The sequence below is a fragment of the Pan paniscus genome, chromosome 17, assembly GCF_029289425.2.
Source record: "Pan paniscus chromosome 17, NHGRI_mPanPan1-v2.0_pri, whole genome shotgun sequence".
Classification (NCBI taxonomy): domain Eukaryota; kingdom Metazoa; phylum Chordata; class Mammalia; order Primates; family Hominidae; genus Pan; species Pan paniscus.
In genome coordinates, this window is record NC_073266.2 from 40826581 (window position 1) to 40849949 (window position 23369).

A 23369-nucleotide genomic window follows, 5' to 3' on the forward strand; every position below is an offset into this window, starting at 1 on the left:
ATAACAATACATCTACGGATTTTGATGGAGCGCTTTTCCCATTCCTTATGGATTCATTAAACTGACAGCTTGGCACCAGCATATTGATGCCTGTTTTCTATCCAACACAAACTGTACAAGTGCCTCATGTTTATCCACCCTATGAATTTCTAAGCAACGATGTAAAAACAAAGAGCTCAGAAACAAAGAAAAGATGCTGGGTTGAGTTATTTTACTATAAAACAATAATAAGCATCTGCTTTCAGCCCTCCTCCCACTCTAATTGGGTGTATTTGGTTTTTGGTTGTTTCCCTTTGTTCAAAGATTTTGAATTGCAACAGCTTCTTTTTGCTTATTTAAGAAGAATGTGCTCTCAGCAGGGTGCATGGCCCGTGTCTGTAGTCCCAGCTACTCGAGAGGCTGAGGCAGGAGGACGACGTGAGCCCGAGAGTTTGAGGCCTGCATGGGCAACACAGTGAGACCCCCATCTCTAAAAAAAGGCTGTGCTCTAGAGGAATGCCACTCAAAGTGCTGGTCCTCGAGAAGATAAGGAGTTGGCAAGAGAATGTAAAATCAATGCATCTCTTCCTTCTTCAAAATGTCTTGCAAAAAAAAAAAGCCAGCTCAATTAAACAGTTTGATTCGTGCCAAAGTCGATCTCTTCATGGACAGGTAACAAAGAATTCAAAGACCAGTACAGCTGCAGATCACAGCTCAAGAAGCGTTGTTGAAGGCTGCAGAACTCCCCAACTGCCTGAAAACACACCAGACTGACATTTACCATGGTCTTCTGAGAGGGTTTGGCAACTTAGTATCAGTACCTCTTTGTGTGTGTGTGGGGGGGGGGGGGGGTTGGGGGGAGGGTAAAGCACTCCAATATTGAGGATCCATTACAGCCTGCTCTCCATATCTGGGACCCAGGCAGAGATCCTACATGAATAGGCCTCCAAGTGTCTCCAACCACAGTGAATGGTTCAGGGAAGTCTTGAACCAGGGCTGGCCAATCAACATAATTCCAACCTTGTGGTCAGTTTTCAGATCAAGGATGGGCAGTGGCCCTGACTGATCCAATCAGAGTGAAGCCTGGGACTCATGCAGGAACTACCAGGAAAATGGTCTCTTTCCACTAAAGTTGTGAGAATGTGAGGCTGCAGTTGACACCCATTGTTGGGGGCAGCTGTACAACACTCATTGTTGCTATAGGGGTGGGCTGGATGTGAAAAGAAACAAAGATGGGGAGCAGAACTGAAAGACAGAGAAACTGGATTCTGAGTGTAATACTGGAGCCTCTGGACAAAGCCATTCGTGAAGTAGGTTTCTACCCCAAGACTTTTCAGTTATATGAACTGGTAAATCTTCCTTTTGCTTAGACCAGTTTTTGAGCTTTCTAACACTTGCAACTGAAAGAGTCTAATGTTATACAACGACTACTACACCCTGGGCTCACTCTAAAATCCATACGCATTGGCCCTAAAGAAACAATTCTGAAAAGGCAAAAGGTGGGGAGTTAGAAGAGCTGCCATGCCAGGTGCAGTAGCTCATGCCTATAATCCCAGTGTTCTGGGAGGCTGAGGCGGCAGGATTGCTTGAGCCCAGGAGGTCAAGATCAGTCTGGGCAACAGAGCAAGACCCCATCTCTAAAAGAAAATAAATATATAGCTGGGTGTATTGGCAAGTACCTGTATTCCCTGCTACTCGGGAGGCTGAGGTGGGAGGATCACTTGAGCCTATTGAGCCCAGAAGGTCGAGGCTCCAGTGGGCTGTGATTGTGCCACTGCACTCTAGCCTGAGCCACAAGACCACAAGAGCGAGACTCTTTCTCAAAACAAAAACAAAAACAAAAACAAAAAAACGAGAGCTGCCACTATCTGGGACTAGAGGCAGGTTTAGCAAGACTTTCCACACCTACATCTCTTCCTCTGTCAAGTGGTTAGCAGCTGCCTCACCTATCATCTGTCAAAAGATTGCAAGAATCACATAAAAGGACACGAAGGAAATCACTCTGGAAGCCTATGAAAAAAAGCACTGTATGAACAAAAAGTATTATCATTATGAACATAACACCTTGCTATTCAAACTTCAAAATTCTGGCAAATGTAACTATCCAGAGCCTAGAAAAAAATTTAAAAGAACTTGAGCAACACATTGCTTTTACCAAAATCCAATAGTCTATGGCGTAGGAGAGGAAACACTCTCTGCAGGCCAAAGGGTATAAACTGAGGCGGTAAGAGCCTGAGAACAAAGAAGGCACAGCAGACAGCCAGGGCAAGCCTCGTGGTCTGAGCTGAGCAGCAACGTGCACCGTGGGTCAGTTCTCAGGCCCACCCAGGAAGGTTCTTCCCCATTGCATATATCACCCCATCTACTCAAGCTTATGAATCATGAAAGAAAAATGATTATTTAATTTCAAAATTACAGTCCTCACTGCTATTTTGCAACTTTGGAGTTGCTGTCCTAACAACAACATTGTTATCCAATTAGGCAGATTTTATTTGTTTGTTTTTACTGTTTTTATAGCTGAGATCTAAGGGGCTAACATAACAACAAGAATTTTACATTAAAAGACTAAAATGTTTTGCACATTCTGCACTTTCCCCAAAGTCAGAATACAACTATTTTCTAATAGATAAAAACAGTTAGTAGTCATGGTACAAGACTGGAGGAGGTATTAACATCATTCCTGATTTTTAAGCCACCTTCTGTTAATGATGGTTTTAATGGATTCTCTTTTGATGGCAAAATAAATAAATTTTTGGAGTTCCAAATAATGTATCTGGAAGTAACTTAGCTCTTCACAGTTCCTGCATTTGAGGAGCTCAGTCCTGCGAGAAGTGGTGGGAGGACAAAACAGTCAGCTTGTTTTACTAGCTTCCCCGTGTACAGGACATCAACCCTGTGCCAGGCATTTGCATCCATGACCAAGCTCACCAGGCCACATTACCAATGGGCAGGGTTTGGTTCCTCAGAAGCAAGGAGTAGTTTGGGCCCTGCCTCCCTGGTCCTGTGGACAGCCTGCATTCAGGCAGAGTTGGGGCATTCCCACTCTGCCCATCTTCACGGGGAAGCAGTCCCAGCAGGGCCCATCTCTGGCCAGCTCCACGCATACCACTACTCTTTCTTCTGCTTCTCCCTGTGCATCCCCACCTTGTAACACAAGTTGGCCTTCCCTGTTATCTGATTATCTTCAACTCAACAAAAGGGAGTAATAGGTCCCATTATTATCATTATTAAAGTGATTCTTTGCCCTTATTGAGCTGAGGCATGATAAGTTAAAAGGCAAAGGGGAAAGGGAGAGAGGAGTTGTTTCCCCTGAACCTCTAATACTTACCAGTCTGGACAATGCTCTGGACCCAGCATAGATTATACCCACAAACAGCACTGAAGCAGGAAGCCACGCAAGAACATGAGATCTGAAAAGAGGGGAAAAAAGCAATAACACTTTTGCCACTTTTTGTTAAGAAAGACCTAGCTGGAAAGGCTGACCCTCCAGATGCATCAACTACAACAACAGAGGCTGTCTAAACATCCCTGGCAGACTTGTTAAGTGAGATGTGGTCTTTATCGATTGAGTGGTGGAGGCAGATAAAGCCATCCTACCTACAATCCCATCATTACTGATCATCTAGCCTAAGAGATCCCAGAAATGGAAATGGTAAACGCCTTGCTGCAGCTTGGAAGAGAGAACAGATCTGGTTTTTTCCAAGGGCAGTGAACATTATTCTTTGGATTTTAAGTAACCAAAAGTTTTGAATCCACTACAAATTATTAAAAATTGAAAAGGTTATTTACCCAGGCTACACCAAACAGCTCCGTGGAATCACAACAAAAAGAACCAGTTTCAAGGGACGAAATTGAAAAAAAGAATCCCAGAATTTCAGTTGGGTGGCCATAGGCTGGCTTTTTCAACCATTAACCTGGCATTGCTGGAATTCTGGTTCAGGGACCCTTCAAGGACTTCCGAAGGGTACATTTATTTTTCAATTGTAGCCACACCAGGAACTGCTTTTCTCTTACAATTTAGAATCAAAATCCTAGTTCTCACAGACAGTGCATATCACTGAGGTTGCAACCTGCTTCTCTCATCAATTAGAAATGCATTTTATTGGCCGGGCATGGTGGCTCAGGCCTGTAATCCCAGCACTTTGGGAGGCTAAGACAGGTGGATCAGTTGAGGTCAGGAGTTCTAGACCAGCTTGGCCAACATGGTGAAACCCCGTCTCTACTAAAAATACAAAAGTTAGCCAGGCATGGTGGTGGCGGGCACCTATAATCCCAGCTACTCGGGAGGCCGAGGGAGGAGAATCACTTGAGCTCAGGAGGCAGAGGTTGCAGTGAGCCAAGATCATGCCACTGCAATCCAACCTGGGCGACAGAGCAAGACCTTGTCTCAAAAAAATAAAAAAAGAAGTATATTCAATCTACTAATTCAAGTTCCCAGAGTTATCCTAATAATGAATAAAAAGAAATGAAACCATTCCAGCAGGATATAACATAATAATCCGAACTAACTCAATGAACTGATCTCCTGGAATGATGCCTGCTCAAGAAATGTTCTTTGTTAATTTTATTAGCATGGGCAAGCACTCCATCCAAGATCAGGTCTGACCTGTACAACTTCCTGGATAACCTAGCATTTAAATGTTTCCAGTCTAGCAAGGGCCTTCAAACCTTACTTGCTGCATAAATTCATTGTGCAAATACTTACAGCAACTTACAAGGTGCTGAGAATTATCATTAATAGCAGCATCACAGGTAACATTTATTGAACACTTGCCACAAACCAAGCACTTTGCTGGTTTTTTGTTTTATATGTTTTAAATGTGTTCTATGCTGCATTTTTTGTTTTAAATGTTTTATATACTGCATCTTTCTTAAAGTTGCACAATAATCTTATGAGGAAGGTATTTATTATTATTACCCTCGTTGTACAGATGAGGAAACTGAGACACAAAGAGTTTAGATAATTTGCCTGCGGTGAGAAGAGCTGGTAAATGGCAAAGCCAGAATTTGAATTGAGGTCTGTCTGGCTCCAAAGCCCTAGCTGTTAAACGCCCATTCATATTTTGCCTTCACGGACCTCATAATCTAATGGGAGACACTGACATACAAATAGATAAGCTGCAAACACTCAGAGAATTGACCAAGCAGCCAATTATCTGAGGGATATTCTGTTACACTAGTCGTGCTGTAATAGATGTCAGCACCCCCAACCAAAAGATGAACAGAGAAAGGAAGATCCCATCCTCCATTGCAATGGATCAGGGGTGACATCAGTCAATTGCTATTCTTCTAGGAAGCGGCTTTTCCCACTTGACATTAAGCTCACATGAATCAAGGGAGGCAGGATACAGGCCCATGGCCTGTTGTGCACCAAAAGGAAACCCAGAGCACATACTGCAGGCAGGGCATTGAGGAGGAAGGAGGAGGTGCACTGGGTGAAACGGCAGCTGGCCTCACTGCGGGAGGCCCAGGACTTTGGAATGTAAGGTCAGCGAGGCCCCAGACATGTGTACTCCATGCCCTCTTAAAACAAAGAAAACTGCTGAGTTATATATTCCAAGAGGCATCAGGGTGTTTGAATGGCCATGGATGTGAGGAAAAGAAAACATGCCTAGGGAACACCTTGTATTTTAACCCTCCTACCCACAAATACAAAGAAATAACTTTAACTAGAAAAGAGATACACAGGACTAGTAGGACCAAACAGACTTCTGGGAAGTGTTAGAGGACAGCGGAGTGAGCGTCTGGCTCCAGACGTGGGACCACCTCCCAGGCACAGGACCCCGGTGCTTGCGTTCTCCGAAGTCATCTCCCTCAGGGCCAACAGGGCCAAAGCAACACACACTCATGGCACTTCAGACACACAGGAGAGGCAGTGGACTGCAGAGCCACCATGCTGTCAGTGTGACAGCTGTCTTTCTCCACCACACACCAACCTAAGACCATAGCTGCTGCTAAGAATAATACATTTGAATCACTGGGAAAATGGCTGACAAAACAGGTGTGGGCAAGGCAAGTGTGAAGGGATAGGGCAAAAAGGAAAAAGAATTAAAAAGCAAAGACTCTTGATTTATATTGTTTCAAAGTACCAAAGGCCTCATTCTACTTTAACCATGTATTTCAATGGAAAATCAAAGAGTATATGCTAAGGGTAGTATATGCAAGAAACGGACACCAGTCAACAATCCACACACAAACGAAAAGCCTTACTACAAAATCAGCAAGTTAATGCACATTTATATGTCTTTAATTAAAATAAATAGATTGTTTCAGCAAAAGATGATTCCCTAGGCCAGGTGCAGTAACTCACACCTATAATCCCAGCACTTTGGGAGGCCAAAATGGAAGGATAATTTGAGTCTGGGAGTTTCAGACCAGCCTGGGCAACACAGCAAGCCTGTCTCTACAAAAAATTTAAAAATTCAGCTGAGTGTGGTGGGTTGAGACTGTAGTCTCAGCTACTTGGGAGGCTAAGGTGGGAGAAACGTTTGAGCCCAGGAGGTCAAGGCTGCAGTGAACCATGATTATGCCATTGCACTCCAGCCTGGGCAGCAGGGGTAAGACCTTGTCTCTTTAAAAAAATATAAAAATAGGCGAGGTGTGGTGACTCACACCTGTAATCCCAGCACTTTGGGAGGCCGAGATGGGCAGATCACAAGGTCAGGAGTTCAAGACCAGCCTGGCCAATATGGTGAAATCCTGTCTCTTACTAAAAATACAAAAATTAGCTGGGTAAAGTGGTGGGCGCCTATAGTCCCAGCTACTCAGGAGGCTGAGGCAGGAGAATCACTTGGATCCGGGAGGTGGAGGTTGCAGTGAGCCAAGGTTGTGCCACTGCACTCCAGCCTGGGCGACAGAGTGAGACTCCATCTCAAAAAAATAAAAATAAAAATAAGATTCCCTGATTTATGTGACTTTCAATTAACCTACTAATTATCTGACTGACAGAGTCAGAAAAGGGAACTCCTGGATATATTATTAATGTCTCCTCCACCCCTCAAATACACTGTGTCACATGGGTGGGAACTGTATGTGTTTTGTTCATATAAAATAAATGAAAACACTACATTGATAACTGTTATAAAGGAGACTAAAGGACCATGCTATACAATAAGGGAAACTGACCTAATCAGTGAGAATAGGGAACGCTTCCCCATATACGTGATGTTTGAGAGGGAAATTCAAAGTTAAACTGGCTACAGGAGACAGGGTAGAACAGTGCAAGGGACGCGACATTCCAGACATAAACACGGCATGTGCAAAGGCCCTGTGGCAAGAAGAAATTGGAGGAAGGCAAGTGTAGCTTGAGTAGATGGAGGAATAAACCCAGGGTAGGGAGGGAATAATATGGTCTAACTTGTATTTTGACAAGGTTGCTCTGGCTGCAGTATGGAGAACACGTTGGAACAGGGTTAGGGGTGGTGCATTAAGACAGGAAAAAGTTGAAAACGCTTGACTGGAGAAAATCATGAATTCAGTCTTGAAAATTATGAACTTGAGATGCTTTTGGGACACCCAAGCAGAGATATCAAGTAGGCAACTGGATCAAGGATCCTTTCCTGTCCTCTAGTGAGCAAGAATGCACTGTTAAGTATGTCTTACATTTGGTTTTACTGTATTTCCTTATTCTTCAGTTCTGAGAATAAAATATACAAGGCGGGCAGATCACGAGGTCAGGTGATCGAGACCATCCTGGCTAACATGGTGAAACCCCATCTCTCCTAAAAATACAAAAATTAGCTGGGCACGGTGGCTCATGTCTGTAGTCCCAGCTGCTTGGGAGGCTCAGGCAGGAGAATCTCTTGAATCTGGAAGGCAGAGATTGCAGTGAGCCGAGACTGCGCCACTGCACTCCAGCCTGGCGATAGAGCAAGACTCTGTCTCAGAAAAAAAAAGTAAATACACATAACATTTTCTTCAACATAATGTCTCCCTTTAGTTTATTATTACAGCAATAAGAGCCTTCTGTGGCTTGGAAAGGCTTTGTCACAAACCTATTCTTCATTGCTATGGTCTGAATCTGCGTCCCCTCAAAAGTCATATGTTGCAGTCCTAACCTCCAAAGTGATGGTACTAGGAGGTGGTGTCTTGTGGGAAGTGATTATGCCATAAGGGCAGAGCCTTCATGAATGGGATTAGTGTCCTTATAAAACAGCCCCAGGCAAGGCGCGGTGGCTCACACCTGTAATCCCAGCACTTTGGGAGGCCGAGGCAGGCAGATCATGAGGTCAGGAGATCGAGACCATCCTGGCCAACATGGTGAAACCCCGTCTCTACTAAAAATACAAAAATTAGCTGGGCATGGTGGCCCATGCCCATAGTCCCAGCTACTCAGGAGCCTGAGGCAGGAGAATCACTTGAACCCGGGCGGCTTGCAGCAGGCCGAGTAGAGGTTTCAGTGAGCCGAGATCACGCCATTGCACTCCAGCCTGGCGACAGAGCAAGACTCCATCTCAAAAAAAAAAAAAAAAGGCCAGGCACGGTGGCTCACACTGGTAATCCCAGCACTCCCAGCACTTTGGGAGGCCGAGGCAGGCAGATTACAAGGTCAAGAGATCGAGACCATCCTGGCCAACATGGTGAAACCCCATCTCTACTAAAAATACAAAAATTAGCTGGGCCTGGTGGCCCGTGCCTGTAGTCCCAGCTACTCAGGAGGCTGAGGCAGGAGAATTGATTGAACCCAGGAGGCAGAGGTTGCAGTGAGCTGAGATCGCACCACTGCCCTCCAGCCTGGGCAACAGAGCGAGACTCCGTCTCAGACAAAAAAAAAAAAAAAAATACAGGCCCAAGGGAGCTTGTTCACTTCTTGTACCAAGTGAGGATGCAGATGGAAGGCACCTCCTATGAACCAGAAAAGTGGGCCCTCACCAGTCATCAAATCTGCTGGCGCCCTCATCTTGGACTTCACAGCCTCTAGGAGCTGTGATAAATAAATTTCTGTTGTTTATTTATTTATTTATTTGAGATGGAGTCTCGCTCTGTCACCCTGGCTGGAGTGCAATGGCACAATCTCAGCTCACTGCACCCTCCGTCTCCCAGGTTCAAGTGATTCTCTTGCCTCAACCTCCCGAGTAGCTGGGGTTACAGGTGCCCACTACCACGCCTGGCTAATTTTTGTATTTTTTAGTAGAGATGGGGGTTTCACCATGTTGGTCAGGCTGATCTCAAACTCCCGACTTCAAGTGATCCACCTGCCTTGGCCTCCCAAAGTGCTGGGATTACAGGCATGAGCCACCACACCTGGCCAATTTCTGTTGTTTATAAGCCAGCTGGTCTATGCTATTTTGTTACAGAAGCCCAAATGAACTAAAACACTCGTTAACTCATTCATATTCATTAAGCACCCATTATATTCCAATATTCTAGTCAATGAAGACACAGCTCTTAATATGACAGACCAAGTCCAGTGGGAGAGGTAGGCAATAAGTAGACTGTAGTAGTCGTGGGAGGAGAGAGAGGGGTGTCGGGGAAGGAGAGAGAAAGCCTGTTGCAATGGCTGACAGCTCCATGTACACAATTTGAACTGCTGACACTTATTCCTGCTGCTCAGGAATAAGGATTTGGATCTCTGGCTTTACAGGTTCCACAACTGTTACTGTGCTGTCACAATCCAGTGGGGTCAGACCTTTCAATAGTTAGTCACCTCGTATGTGTAAAATCCATGACAGCTGAGATTTCCATACTTTTCCAGGTAGCATAGAGACAAGGTAAAGACATGAGCTACAAGTCTAGTGCTTCTTTGTGCTTTTGTCATCTCCTGAAATATTTTTTGAAGTCATTTCTTCAGGAAGAAATGAAGCTACAACTTTAAAATCCTAGTTAGTTCTGCTGTACCTAAGGATTATTTTGTAGGGAGATATAGCAACAAGTGATACAACTCATACCTGATTCTGGGCACTAGAGAGTATAACCTTATAACATTTACATGGTTATCCAAATCTTTTGAAATTATAATTAGTTTTCTTGCTCCCAAGGAACTGCCAGCAATTTGCAGATTAACTTTAGCCAATAGCTCTATGAGACAGAGAAACTTCACACATTTCCCTGGGCTGGGCTATGTTCTCAGTTCTAGTATAAGCCAGGTCATGGGGGGCAGGGGGTGGGAAGGATGTACAAGTCCAGGGCAAAGGGCTTCATACAGTGGAAAGAATGTGGCCTTTGTGGTGTTAAAGCAGATAAGAAGGAGGCCATTAGCCTGATCCTGTGTCTGCACTAGGAGCTCTTAAGTAAGCAGACCACACCTAAACTTGGATGCATTTCTTATAAGTGACTGAAAAAGAAAAACCAAAACTGAGCATCAATCAATCACAGTCAACCAACCAACTGGTTAAAAATCAGGGACCTCCCACTGAACTATACCCAAAGAAAGCCAATGCCTAGCTATAGCCAGTTATGTAATAACTTTATTTCCACATTCAGCTACTTCAGCTATAAAAGCTCACAGCCAGGCTGCTACAGTAGAGTTCTCTAAGCCTCCTCTGGTTCTGAGTGCTGCCTGAGTCATGAATTGTTGTTTGATCAAATAATCTCTGTTAAATTTATTTTGTCTAAAGTTTTTCTTTTCTTTATTTATTTAGAGATAGGGTCTCGCTCTGTTGCTCAGGCTGGAGTGCAGTGTGCCATCACGGCTCACTGCAGCTCCAACCTCCCAGGCTCAAGTAATTCTCCCACCTCAGGCCTCCTAAGTAGCTGGGACTACAGGTGCACACCACCATGCCATGCTAATTACCTTATTTTATTTTTGTAGAGACAGTGTGTCCCTGTGTTTCTCAGGCTGGTCTTGAACTCCTAGCCTCAAACAACTCTCCCACCTCAGCCTCCCAAAGTGCTGAGATTACAGGCATGAGCCACTGTGGCCAGCCTAAAGTTTTTCTTTTAATGTGGTCAGGCAAAACTGGATCCATATCCATAGTTTGCAATGAGAACTCACTTTTTTCATTTATCAAATGGGGATAATAATGCTCAGAAGGATTCCGAGAAGATAAGAGAATGAATATACAGTATTTGGGAGCAGTGCATGGCACATTAAAAACAACAACAACCTCAATAAATGCTGCCCTTCTGGCTTTTCTATATATCACTACAAGGACAGAAACCATCAAGGAAGACTGATAGATCTGCCTACATAAAATGCAACAGCTAAAAACACCATAAAGAAAATCAACAGAAAATTAACAAACCAGGAAAAAACACTGGCAACATATGAAACAGGCTGGATTTTAGTATCCTTAATGTACGATAAATCAAAAAGAAAAAAAATCAGCTCTCCAAAAAAAAAGAGTCAGTGGACAAAAGCAGGTAATTCTGTCTGTCTGTCTCTTTCTTTCTATCTCACACACACACACACAAGAAATACAAATGGCCAACAAACATATGAAAAATGATCCAACTTTCCTAATAATAAAGGAACTTTAAATTAAATAATTTTGAATTAAAGATACATCATGCTTTGCCCAAGAAACTAGCAATTTTTAAAAGTTATATCCAATAGAGGGGATAATGAAACCAACACCTTCACACTGCTGTGAGATATAGACTGGTATCTTTCCGTAGGATATGTATGTACTACTTGGCTGCATTTATCAAAAGCCTCAATATGCGTACTTTTTGAGCCAGAAAATTCACTTCCATGACTTTATCCTTGGATATGAGTAAAGTTACCTACAATAAAGTTTTCATTTACAGGTGGAAATAAAACAGCATTCTGACCTCTTTGCTGGTCAGCAAATATGCCAAGCACCTCAGGGCTGGCTGCTGTTGCCTCTGCCAGGAACCCTCTCCCCACAAATCACCTGCATGGCCTGTTCTCCCACAGAATCAGATCTCTGCCTAGAAGTTATTTTATCTGTGAGTCCTTCTTACCCACTCTCTATAAAATAACCCCCTATCCACTGGCCTGAGACACACACACACACACCCCCCTAACCTCTTACCTGGCTATATTCTCCACATGTACCACAACTGGACACACTATGCACTTACATTTTCATGTGTTTATTGTCTGTCTACCTCAACTAGAATGCCAGCTCCACAAGGGCAACAAACTTTGTTTTGCTCCCCGCACATCTCCAGCACCAAGAACAATGCCTGGCATATAGCAGACACTCAAATATTTGCAGAATGACTCTCCAGGCATTACTTTGGTATCTTAAAACATTTTTTTTTTTGTCTTCTCTCTCTAGATTGTTACAAGGGGAAAACAACAGCAACAAAATCCAACCATGACCACAACTGACATTTCTTCTTTTTCTCCAGCCCTTTAGAGACTTTGCTCTGAACAGAATTGCTGGTGTTGACAGCTACTCGGTTTTCAAGAGCAGGGATAAGAACAAAAAATGCCTACATCCCACACCTGTCTCTCTGAAATGGCCCTAATGGGGAATCTAACAATTTCAAATTCAATAAACATTTATTAACAATCATGTTGTAACCTAGAACTGTGACAACAACAAACTAACTGCATTAAAAAACACACATATTTTCCTTCAACAGACATGAACTTAAACTTAGAATCTTGGAATAGAGGTAGTTATTGTGCTTTCTATATCTTATCTCTCTCTCTCTTTTTTTTTTTTTTTAAAGTAGTACCTGCCTGGCACAGTGGCTCACAGTTTTAATCCCAACGCTTTGGAAGGCCAAGGCTGGTGGATCACCTGAGGTCAGGAGTTCCAGACCAGCCTGGCCAACATAGTGAAACCCTGTCTCTACTAAAAATACAAAAATTAGCCGGGCATGGTGGTGGGCACTTGTAATTCCTGCTACTCGGGAGACTGAGGCAGGAGAATTGCTTGAACCCAGGAGTCGGAGGTTGCAGTTAGCTGAGATTGTGCCACTGCACTCCAGCCTGGGCAACAAGAGTGAAACTCCATCTCAAAAAGGAAAAAAAAAGAAGAAAAGTAGTATCTATCTATACCATAAATTTTTGAAAATACAGATAATCAAGAAAAAGATTATAATTACAATGTCACTATCCACAGAAAACCACTGTTAATACCTTACTATATCTCCTTCCAATCAGTGTCTATATGCGCACAAATGAACACTCAACAAAAACGGGATGCTATTGTACATATTATTTACAACCTGCTTCACTTCACATCTTTCCATGTCAAAAAAGTCATCCCTAATTTATCAATAATTGAATACCAGCCCTACTGCTGGACATTTAAATTAATCCTACATTTTTACTATTCTAATACTGTATGGTTACCCTTAAATATACAGCTGCCCTCTGTATCTGTGGGCTCCACATCCATCGATTCAATCAATTACAGATCAAAAATATTAGGAAAAAGGCTGGGCAAGGTGGTTTACGCCCTGTAATCCCACCACTTTGGGAGGCCGAGGCAGAGGATCACCTGAAGTCAGGAGTTCAAGATCAGCCTGGCCAACATATAGTAAAACACCATCTCAACTAAAAAATGCAAAAATTAGCTGGGCATGGTGGCACATGCTTGTAGTCCCAGCTACTTGGGAAACTGAGGCAGGAGAATGGATTGAACCCAGGAGGTGGAGGCTGCAGTGAGCCGAGATCGCAGCATTGCACTCCAGCCTGGGTGACAGAGCAAGACTCCGTCTCTTAAAAAAAAAAAAAAGAAAAAAGGATGGTTGTATCTGTATTGAACATAGACAGACCTTTCTCTTGCCATTATTCTCTCTACTACTGACGTAGCATTTACGTTGTAATCTAGAGATGATTTAACACATATGGGATGACATGTGTAGGTTATGTGCAAATCCTGTGCTGTTTTATATCAGGAACTTAAGCACCTGGAAATGTTGTTATGAGAGGGAACCTAGAAGCAGTCCCCCACATATACCAAGGGTCAACTGTATTCTTGTCTCATATCATGGTGTTTTTGCGATATGTAGGATAAATTCCCTGAAGTGGAAATGCTATTAAAAGATATGTGCATTAGGCCAGGCGCGGTGACTCACGCCTATAATCCCAGCACTTTGGGAGGCCGAGGTGGGCGGATCATGAGGTCAGATCGAGACCATCCTGGCTAACAGAGTGAAACCCTATCTCTACTAAAAATACAAAAAATTAGCCGGGTGCAGTGGCGGGCGCCTGTAGTCCCAGCTACTCTGGGAGGCTGAGGCAGGAGAATGGCATGAACCCAGGAGGCAGAGCTTGCAGTGAGCCGAGATCGCGCTACTGCACTCCAGCCTGGGCAAAAGAGCGAGACTCTGTCTCAAAAAAAAAAAAAAAAAAAAAAAAAAAAGGTGCATTAAAGTTTGTAACTGGGGGCTGGGGGCTGGGCGTAGTGGCTCACGCCTGTAATCCCAGCACTTTGGGAGGCTGAGAGGGGCAGATCACCTGAGGTCAGGAGTTCAAGACGAGCCTAGACAACATGGTGAAACCCCTAAAAATACAAAAAGTAGCCGGGCATCATGGCGGGCGCCTGTAGTGCCAGCTACTCGGGAGACTGAGGCATGATAATTGCTTGAACCTGAGAGGCAGAGGCTGCAATGGGCCAAGATCGCACCACTGCACTCCAGCCTGGGCGACACAAGTGAGACTCCATCTCAAAAACAAAAACAAAAAAGTTCATAACTGGGTACCAAATCACCTTCCAGAGAGGTTGTAATGACCTGCCCTCCTTTACAGATCTAATGCTGTCTGATTCTAGGATAGCCAGAGGCCTGAACATTAGGAACAAACTAGGCACATGCAACTAATGCAACAATTCCCCACCTCTAATTCTTCAGCTGGTGCCATCTGGGCCTCCTGTGCTGGTTTATTCTTTCATTGTCCTGCTGGCCCACAAAGGAGGCAAGATGGAATTAAATCCTGAGATGGTCCTGGTGGGATCTCAGGTCCTTGTGGTGTTCGGGCCTCTAGGGAGCTACTGAGCTACAGAAGAAAGAAGGAAGGAAGGAAGGAGGGAAGGAGGGAAGGAGGGAAGGAGGGAAGGAGAGAAAGAGAAGGAAGGAAAGAAAGAGAGGGGAGGGGAGAGAAGGGAAGGGGAAGGGAAGGGAAGGGCAGGGAGAGAGAAGGGAAGGGAGAGAGAAGGGAGGGGAAGGGAGAGAGAAGGGAAGGGAAAGGGAAGAGAAGGGAAGGGAAAGGGAAGAGAAGGGAAGGGAAAGGGAAGAGAAGGGAAGGGAAAGGGAAGAGAAGGGAAAGGGAAGAGAAGGGAAGGGAAAGGGAAGAGAAGGGAAGGGAAAGGGAAGAGAAGCGAAGGGAAAGGGAAGAGAAGGGAAAGGGAAGAGAAGGGAAGGGAAAGGGAAGAGAAGGGAAAGGGAAGAGAAGGGAAGGGAAAGGGAAGAGAAGGGAAGGGAAAGGGAAGAGAAGGGAAAGGGAAGAGAAGGGAAGGGAAAGGGAAGAGAAGGGAAGGGAAAGGGAAGAGAAGAGAAGGGAAGGGAAAGGGAAGAGAAGGGAAGGGAAAGGGAAGAGAAGGGAAGGGAAAGGGAAGAGAAGGGAAGGGAAAAGGAAGAGAAGGGAAGGGAAAGGGAAGAGAAGGGAGAGAAGGGAAGGCAGAGAGAAGGGAATGGAGAGAGAAAGAAGAAAGAAAGAAAGAAAGAAAAAGAAAGAAGGAGAGAAAGAAAGAAAGAGAAAGAAAGAAAAAGAAAGAAAGAAAGAAAGAAAGAAAGAAAGAAAGAAAGAAAGAAAGAAAGGTGTGTGCTGTAGGGTCTCCCAGCAACTCCTAGCCACAAAGACTGCAGACCTTACCATGTTGAAGGACTATTTGCCAAGGGGTCTAATTTGAAAACTGTGGTAACAGATGATCTTTCTTAACTATTTATAAGCACAAATACTGCATCTTGTTTGAATCATGGGCCTGTTTTTTGTTTCCACACACACTCTGTCATTCCTAAGAACCCTGATGAACAAAGCATTTTATAAGAAGCTAACAAAAGTCTGTTGGCACGGTTTACAAAACTGTTGTTATTGAGATGAAGGCTAATTAAATTAAATTATTTGTTTTTCAAATAGAGCATGCATTATTGAGAGAACATCTGCTCCCTGAAAACAATTTGCAGTTTAGCTCTTCGTGGGTGCTGAAAAGGCTCCGGAAGCTGAATTTTTGAAAATTCTATGTTACACTGACACCTAGTGGACCAAAAAATAGTTTCCAAACATGAAAATAAGACAGCAAGAGGCCAGGCATGATGGCTTACGCCTGTAATCCTAGCATTTTGGGAGGCCGAGGCGGGAGGATCACTTGAGGTCAGGAGTTCGAGGTCAGCCTGGCCAACATGGTGAAATCCTGTCTCTACTAAAAATACGAAATTAGCCAGGCGTGGTGGCATGCGCCTGTAATCCCAGCTACTTGGGAGGCTGAGGCAGGAGGATCCCTTGAACCCAGGAGGTGGAGGTTGCAGAGCCAAGATCATGCCACTGCACTCCAGCCTGGGCAACAGAGCAAGACTCTGTCTCAAAAAACAAACAAACAAAAAGAAACCAAGGTTCATGTTGACTACTGGAATTGCCTAAAATACTAATACCTTACAAATGTAAAGTCAGTATTTTCTTTAAAGTTGGAAAGGATTTCTGCATATTACATCACTAATTATAGAAGACCCCTAGATTTCTTTTTCTTTTTCTCTTTTTTTGGTCCACTACTGGTGACTATGCTCGTCAGTCTTATTGCCCCCTTTCTCCCTTCTTCTCACTTTCCTTAGACTTTTCTCTTTCATTCTTCACTCTTCCTCCTGACTCAGAGAGGATCACATTCCCTTGATGAAGTCCAGCCCTAATATTTCTTGAACCCAAGAGTCCTGTGATGACAGTTTCTCACAGAGCATAATTTAGAGATGGAGTCAAAGAACTATGGCCCATAGACCAAATCCCACCTGCTGCCTGTTTCTGAAAATAGCATTTTATCGGCACACTGTCACACCCAACCGTTTATGTATTGTCTATTGCTATTTTTATGCTCTAACAGCAGAGCTGAGTAGCTGCAACAGAGATAGAAGAACCCACAAGGCTAACATATTTACTCCTGGCACATCTGTTGGCCCAATTTAGAATAAGGCAGTCTGAGTCCCAACCTCTGGACCTTACTAGCTGAGGTGCTCAAGGCTTCACACACTAGACAGTGCCCTGGGCTATACACAAAGGACCATGTGACCACTGGGTTTCCGTAAAGTTCTTTCTTTTTTTTTTTTTTTAAAGAGATGGGGGTCTCACTATGTTGCCCAGGTTAGTCTCAAACTTCTGGGCTCAAGCAATCTTCCTGCCTCAGACTCCCAGAGTGTTGGGATTACAGGCGTGAGCCACCGTGCCCAGCCTCAAGCTCCATTTCTCAAGGCACTTTCATCACTGGTTCTTCCCAGCTCTCTGATCATGCAGAATCATCACTTCTTCCCACTTCATGTTTCATTTTTTTTCTGGTCCAAGATTCTCAACATGTAATCTAGTTTATGCTGAAATGGAAATCTTGTCATCTTCAGTAAGGTTCTGACAATCCCTAAAGCCCAATAAGAGCTTCAAAGAAACCAGTCTACAGCTCCCAACACCACAGTGTTTGAAAGGCCACTGCTCTCCTTCCCCACCAGGTGGTCAGGCTTTGACCCTGCCGCAGTGTTAGGGGCTGTTACCCTGTACCCTCCACTGTAAGGGCAGTTGCCTCCTCCAGCACCACCTTATCTACCTCACCCCTTCCTGGGAGGACCAAGGCTAGATGTGTCGCTGAGTGAGCCTCAGGAGATGGACTGCAGGAAAAGCACAGAACAGAGGCAATGTTAGTATTAAGAAATAGAGTTGGCCGGGCATGGTGGCTCACACCTGTAATCCCAGTACTTTGGGAGGCTGAGGTGGGTAGATCACCTGAGGTCAGGAGTTCGAGACCAGCCTGGCCAACACAGTGAAACCCTGTCTCTACTAAAAATACAAAAAAAAAAAAAAAAAATTAGCCAGGCATGGTGACACACACCTGTAGCCCCAGCTACTTGGGAGACTGAGGCAGGAGAAGTGCTTGAACCTGGGAGGTGGAGCTTGCAGTGAGCCAAGACCATCCCACTGCACTTCAGCCTGGGTGACAGAGGGAGGCTCCGCCTCAAAACAAAAAATTAAAAAAAAAAAAAAGAGGGCTGGGCGCGGTGGCTCACGCCTGTAATCCCAGCACTTTGGGAGGCCGAGGCAGGTAGATCATGAGGGCAGGAGTTCCAGACCAGCCTGGCCAAGATGGTGAAACCCCATCTCTACTGAAAATACAAAAATTAGCCGGGCATGGTGGCAGGAGCCTGTAACCCCAGCTACCCGAGAGGCTGAGGCAGGAGAATTGCTTGAACAGGGCAGCAGAGGTTGCAGTGAGCTGAGATCAAGCCACTGCACTCCAGCCTGAGCAACAGAGTGAGACTCTGTCTCAAAAAGAAAGAAAAGAAAAAAAAAGAAAAAGAAAAAGGAAAGGAGGAAGGAAGGAAGGAAGGAAGGAAGGAAAGAAGGAAGGAAGGAAGGAAGGCAGGCAGGAAGGGGAAAGAGAGAAAGAGAGAGAGAGTTGGGGCAGGGCGCAGTGGCTCATGCCTGTAATCCCAGCACTTTGGGAGGCCTAGGTGGGTGGATCACCTGAGGTCAGGAGTTCAAGACCAGCCTGACCAACATGGCGAAATCCCGTCTCTTCTAAAAGTAGAAAAATAAGCCAGGTGTGTTGGTGCCCGCCTGTAATCCCAGCTTCCCGGGGGGCTGAGGCAAGAGAGTCGCTTGAACCCCGGAGGCAGAGGTTGCAATGAGCCAAGATCACGCCACTGCACTCCAGCTTGGGTGACAGAGCGAGACTCCATCTCAAAAAAAAAAAAAAAATTTAAGTACAGCCAGACACAATGGCACACACCTGTAGTCCCAGCTACTTCAGAAACAGATGGGAGGATCACCTGAGCCCAGGAGTTTGACGCCATCATGGACAATATAGCAAGATCCTGTCTCTAAAATAAATAAATAAAATGTATGGCCAGGCATGGTGGCTCCTGCCTGTAATCCCAGCACTTTGAGAGGCCATCAGGAGGACTGCTTGAGGTCAGGAGTTTGAGACCTACCTGGGCAACATAGTGAGATGCTGTCTCTACAAAAATTTTAAAAATTAGCCAGCATGATGGCTCACACCTATAGTTTCAGCTACTCAGGAGGCTGAGGCAGGAGGATCTCTTAAGCCTAGGAGTTGCAGGCTACAGTAAGCCATGACTGCACACTGTACTCAAGCCTGGGCAACAGAGCAAGACTCTGTCTCCAAATAAATAAATAAATAAATTTTTTAAAATAAATACAATCTGGACCCTAAATGATTGGTTAACTGTTCATTTCTTTATAAACAGTGCTAAGTTAATTTGGAGGTTTTATCAAAGATACTTGTTACGGTTCTCCAGCACAGACTCTTGATGAAAAATTAAGGGATGTGGGCTTCTGTTTCATCTCAGAAATTTCTGGTCACAAAGGTATTGTAGCATAAAATTTTTAACTTAGAATTTCTCATCTTTGAAAGCTTGAGAGTTCAAACTTTGCTCTCTTACTTATAACAGACGAAAAGTGGCAAGTAGGTTAAAAATTACTTTCAAAGTGTTTTTATTTAAACCTGTAGCCTGGCAATACAGGAATTATAGGACTGCATCTGAAGTCTCCAATGAAATTACACCTGAGCCTGCCTTCTGCAATGGTTCCAGAATCCAAAAAAGAATGCCATGGTCTCACGGTGCTAACAGATGTCCAGTCAGATAAAACGGGTCACAACGTTCTTTTAGAACCACTTTTTGCAAATACAGGAAGCCTTTAGCAAAGGATTTCAGCATCTGCTGGAAAAATTGCTTCAGTGTTCTGCAATGGCTTGGCAACAGCAGTAACTGCCATGTATTGACAAGCTTGTGGCTGTACAACAGCGCTATCTGTCCCAAGACAGACTGTTCCAAGAGCATCATCCAAGACTAGGTGGCAACAACCAGTCACCAGGCAAACACCTAGACAAGAGAATGACCCCATAAGGTTGCTATGTAGAGCCAATACTGGCAGGCACAGGAGATATGGCCTCTTTGCAATATAAGAAATGTGTTGGCCGGGCATGGTGGCTCATGCCTGTAATCCCAGCACTTTGGGAGGCCGAGGCAGGTGGATCACCTGAGGTCAGGAGTTCGAGACCAGCCTGACCAACACGGTGAAACCATATCTCCACTAAAAATACAAAAAAAATTAACTGGGCATGGTGGTAGGTGCCTGTAATCTCAGCTACTCAGGAGGCTAAGGCAGGAGAATTGCTTGAACCCGGGAGGCAGAGGTTGAAGTGAGCCGAGATCGTGCCATTGCCCTCCAGCTTGTGTGATAAGAGCAAAACAGGTTCTGAGGCTCATTTGACATTTGAGAGGGAATGGGGGCCTCTTTGAGCTCCAGGTTAGAAGGGCAATCTAAATGAGTTCTCCATGGCCTATGCTGCCCAGTCTTAACTTAGGACCCACTCTCCAGCCCCACCATTACAATCCCCACCCCACAGTAACCTCTGGGACTCCAAACTGTCTTCCTGATGTTTCCATTTTTAGAAGAGCCAAAGCTCTGTCGTCTCTGTATTCATAGTTACTCAGTAAAGCTGGGCTTCACTTCCCTAATGACATAATCAGAAAACCAGGCCCAGGAGGAAACAGCAGCCACAGCAAATACAAACCCAGCCCAGCACACACGAAAGAACGTGGCTGCTGGATCCTTCTGCTAAACATCTGGTAACGCTCCTTTGCCAAGGGCCATGGCAACTGGAAATCCTGAGCTGTACCAGCTCAGGTACAAGATCTACCAAAAACCCAGATATGGGGATCCTGGACAAAAAGTTTCATGGAGCTGTGGGTGGCTGTGAATACACCTACAGGAGACAGTGGTGAAAAGACTTCTGTGGAGTTTAGCTAGGAGCTGAAAAGAAGATGTGATCACAGATATTCCGAGATACGTAGAACCTAGCAGCACACTGTCAAGTCCAAGGGACAAGTGTCTAGTGGGTCTCAAACTTCTACAGTCAAAGGACAGCTTCTTGCAGGGAAGCAATCTTGAGAATCTTTGGCCAGTTCTACTAGTCATTACCTGCCCTTCAAAACATCAATTAGAAGGCTGGGCACAGTGGCTCATGCCTGTAACCCCAGCACTTTGGGAGGCTGAGAGGGGAGGACTGCTTGAGGTCAGGAGTTAGAGACCAGCCTGGGCAATATTGCAAACCCCCATCTCTACAGAAAATTAAACAATTAGCTGGGCATGGTAGTGCACACCTGTAGTCCCAGTCACTTGGGAAACTGAGGTGGGAGGATAGCTTGAGCCCAGAAGTTCAAGGCTGCAGTGAGCTAAGATTGAGCCACTGCACTCCAGCCTGGACGAAAGAGCAAGACCTTGCCTCAAAAAAAAAAAAAAAAAAAAATTAATAAAAGTATGGAGAATTCTATCAACAGAGAAATGCATAAGCAAAATGTGATGAGTACATGTAGACATTGTTCAGCCTCCACAAGGAATGAAATTCTGATTCATGCTACAACATGCATGAAACTTGAAAACATTAATGCTAAGTAAAATAAGTCAGACACCAAAGAACAAATATTGTACAACTCAATTTATACAAGGTACCCAGAATAGGCAAATTCATAGACAAAGAAAGTAGAACAGGGGTTACTAGGAGCAAGTGGGAGGGGAGAATGGGAAGATATCATTTAATGGGTACAGAGTTTATGTTTGGAATGATGAAAAAGTTCTGGGCAAAAATAGTTATGATGATTGTACAATATTGTGACTATAATCAATGCCAACGAATTGTATACTTAAAAAATGGTTAAAATGGTAAATCTTATGTAATACATATTTTATTAATAACACAATAAACAAAAAAATTTTTCATGGGAAAAATGGCATTGCTTTTAAGAAAATATGAGTAAGGTAATTTTTTAAAGACTACTATTAATAAGTAAATAATTTACATCAGATATTATGTGATAATTAGAATCAGCAAGGAAGACTCATGCTGATCTGCACCAGTGGTTCCCAGGCTATAATGTGACAGCCAATTCCCTCATTCTGGCCCAAGCTCCTGCTTCTCCAAAGGAATACGTTTACCCATTTGGAGCCAGGGTCCTTCAGTATTTAAATATTGTAACTATCTCAGGCCTTGTGAATTCTGTATCCCTATTTGTTTAAATGAAGCCAAATTCTTACTGAACTATCCACCATAACAATGGAGTATTTAGTAAGACTTTTGCTTAGTATAACATATAAAATCCCAAAAGTATCTTTATTTCATCCAATTAAGGATACTATATCATGAAAATGCAAAACTGTGACTTAATAACTTCTCCTTTGGATTAGCTAAGCATACAGTGTGGAATATTCCTTCTGAATATGGATTATGATATAACATGGTCAGGTACATTAATGTACACCTATGTTCCCAGGATCTCTCCTTCATAAAACTTCTTAATACTAGTTTTTTGCTCTCCAGTTTTAAATTTTCAGGAGAAGCCAAAATTATTTTTTTTTCTTTTTTTTTTTTTGAGACAGGGTCTCACTCTGTCACCCAGGCTGGAGTGCAGTGGCGTGATCTCGGCTCACTGCAACCTCTGCCTCCCTGGCTCAAGCTATTCTCCTGCCTCAGCCTCCCAAGTAGCCATGCTGGGCTCATTTTTGTATTTTTAGTAGAGATGGGGCTTCACCATGTTGGCCAGGCTGGTCACCTCAAGTGATCTTCCTGCCTCGGCCTCCCTAAGTGCTGGGATTACAGGCATGAGCCACCACACCCGGTAGAGGAGCCAAAAGTATTAATATTATGCTGAACATATTCTCAAATCTTCTCCAGAGTGCCAAAGGAGTGACTTAACAATTAAGCAGCTGGCCGGGTGCGGTGGCTCACGCCTGTAATCCCAGCACTTTGGGAGGCCGAAGCGGGTGGATCACGGAATCAGGAGATTGAGACCATCCTGGCTAACGTGGTTAAACCCCGTCTCTACTAAAAAATACAAAAAATTAGCCGGGCATGGTGGCACGCGCCTGTAGTCCCAGCTACTCGGGAGGCTGAGGCAGGAGAATGGCATGAACCCGGGAGGTGGAGCTTGCAGTGAACTGAGATCGCGCCACTGCACTCCAGCCTGGGCGACAGAGCGAGACTCTGTCTCAAAAACCAAAAAAAAGAAAAAAAAAATTAAGCAGTTAATCTGATTAACGGAGAAACTGGGCAGAGTCATCACAAGGTGAATGACAGCCTGCTCATTCAGCTGGGGTGTTTACTTTATTCATATTAACCTTAGCTTAGTTTTCTTTTCACTTTGTGCATCATTTCAGGATAGGAAGGATGTTCTCAAAGAGTTAGGAGGATATCTAGGTGAGGCAGGAGTAGATAACCAGTTCAGATTATAGTTTTGGGTAGATAATGTCATGGTCTTTAAAATTTCTTTTTTTTCTTTTTTTTCTGAGACGGAGTTTCGCTCTTACAACCCAGGCTGGA

At 44.2% G+C, this 23369-nt stretch overlaps 1 protein-coding gene across 26 annotated transcripts in view; it reads right to left on the reverse strand.

The window, feature by feature from the left end:
* TMEM241 (transmembrane protein 241) overlaps window positions 1-23369 on the reverse strand; it is a 202303-nt gene that overhangs the window by 160313 nt on the left and 18621 nt on the right. For 25 of the 26 annotated variants that reach the window (XR_008621913.1, XR_010110105.1, XR_004667496.2 and 22 more), the window contains one exon: window positions 3308-3389. The exons of the other annotated variant lie outside the window; for it this stretch is intronic. Coding sequence is in view for 16 of the 25 variants with exons in the window: in XM_063597226.1 (XP_063453296.1) it covers window positions 3308-3389 (82 nt within the window). In the remaining 9 variants the exon portion in view is untranslated. The remainder of the gene's footprint in view (window positions 1-3307; window positions 3390-23369) is intronic. 26 annotated transcript variants of the gene reach the window in all.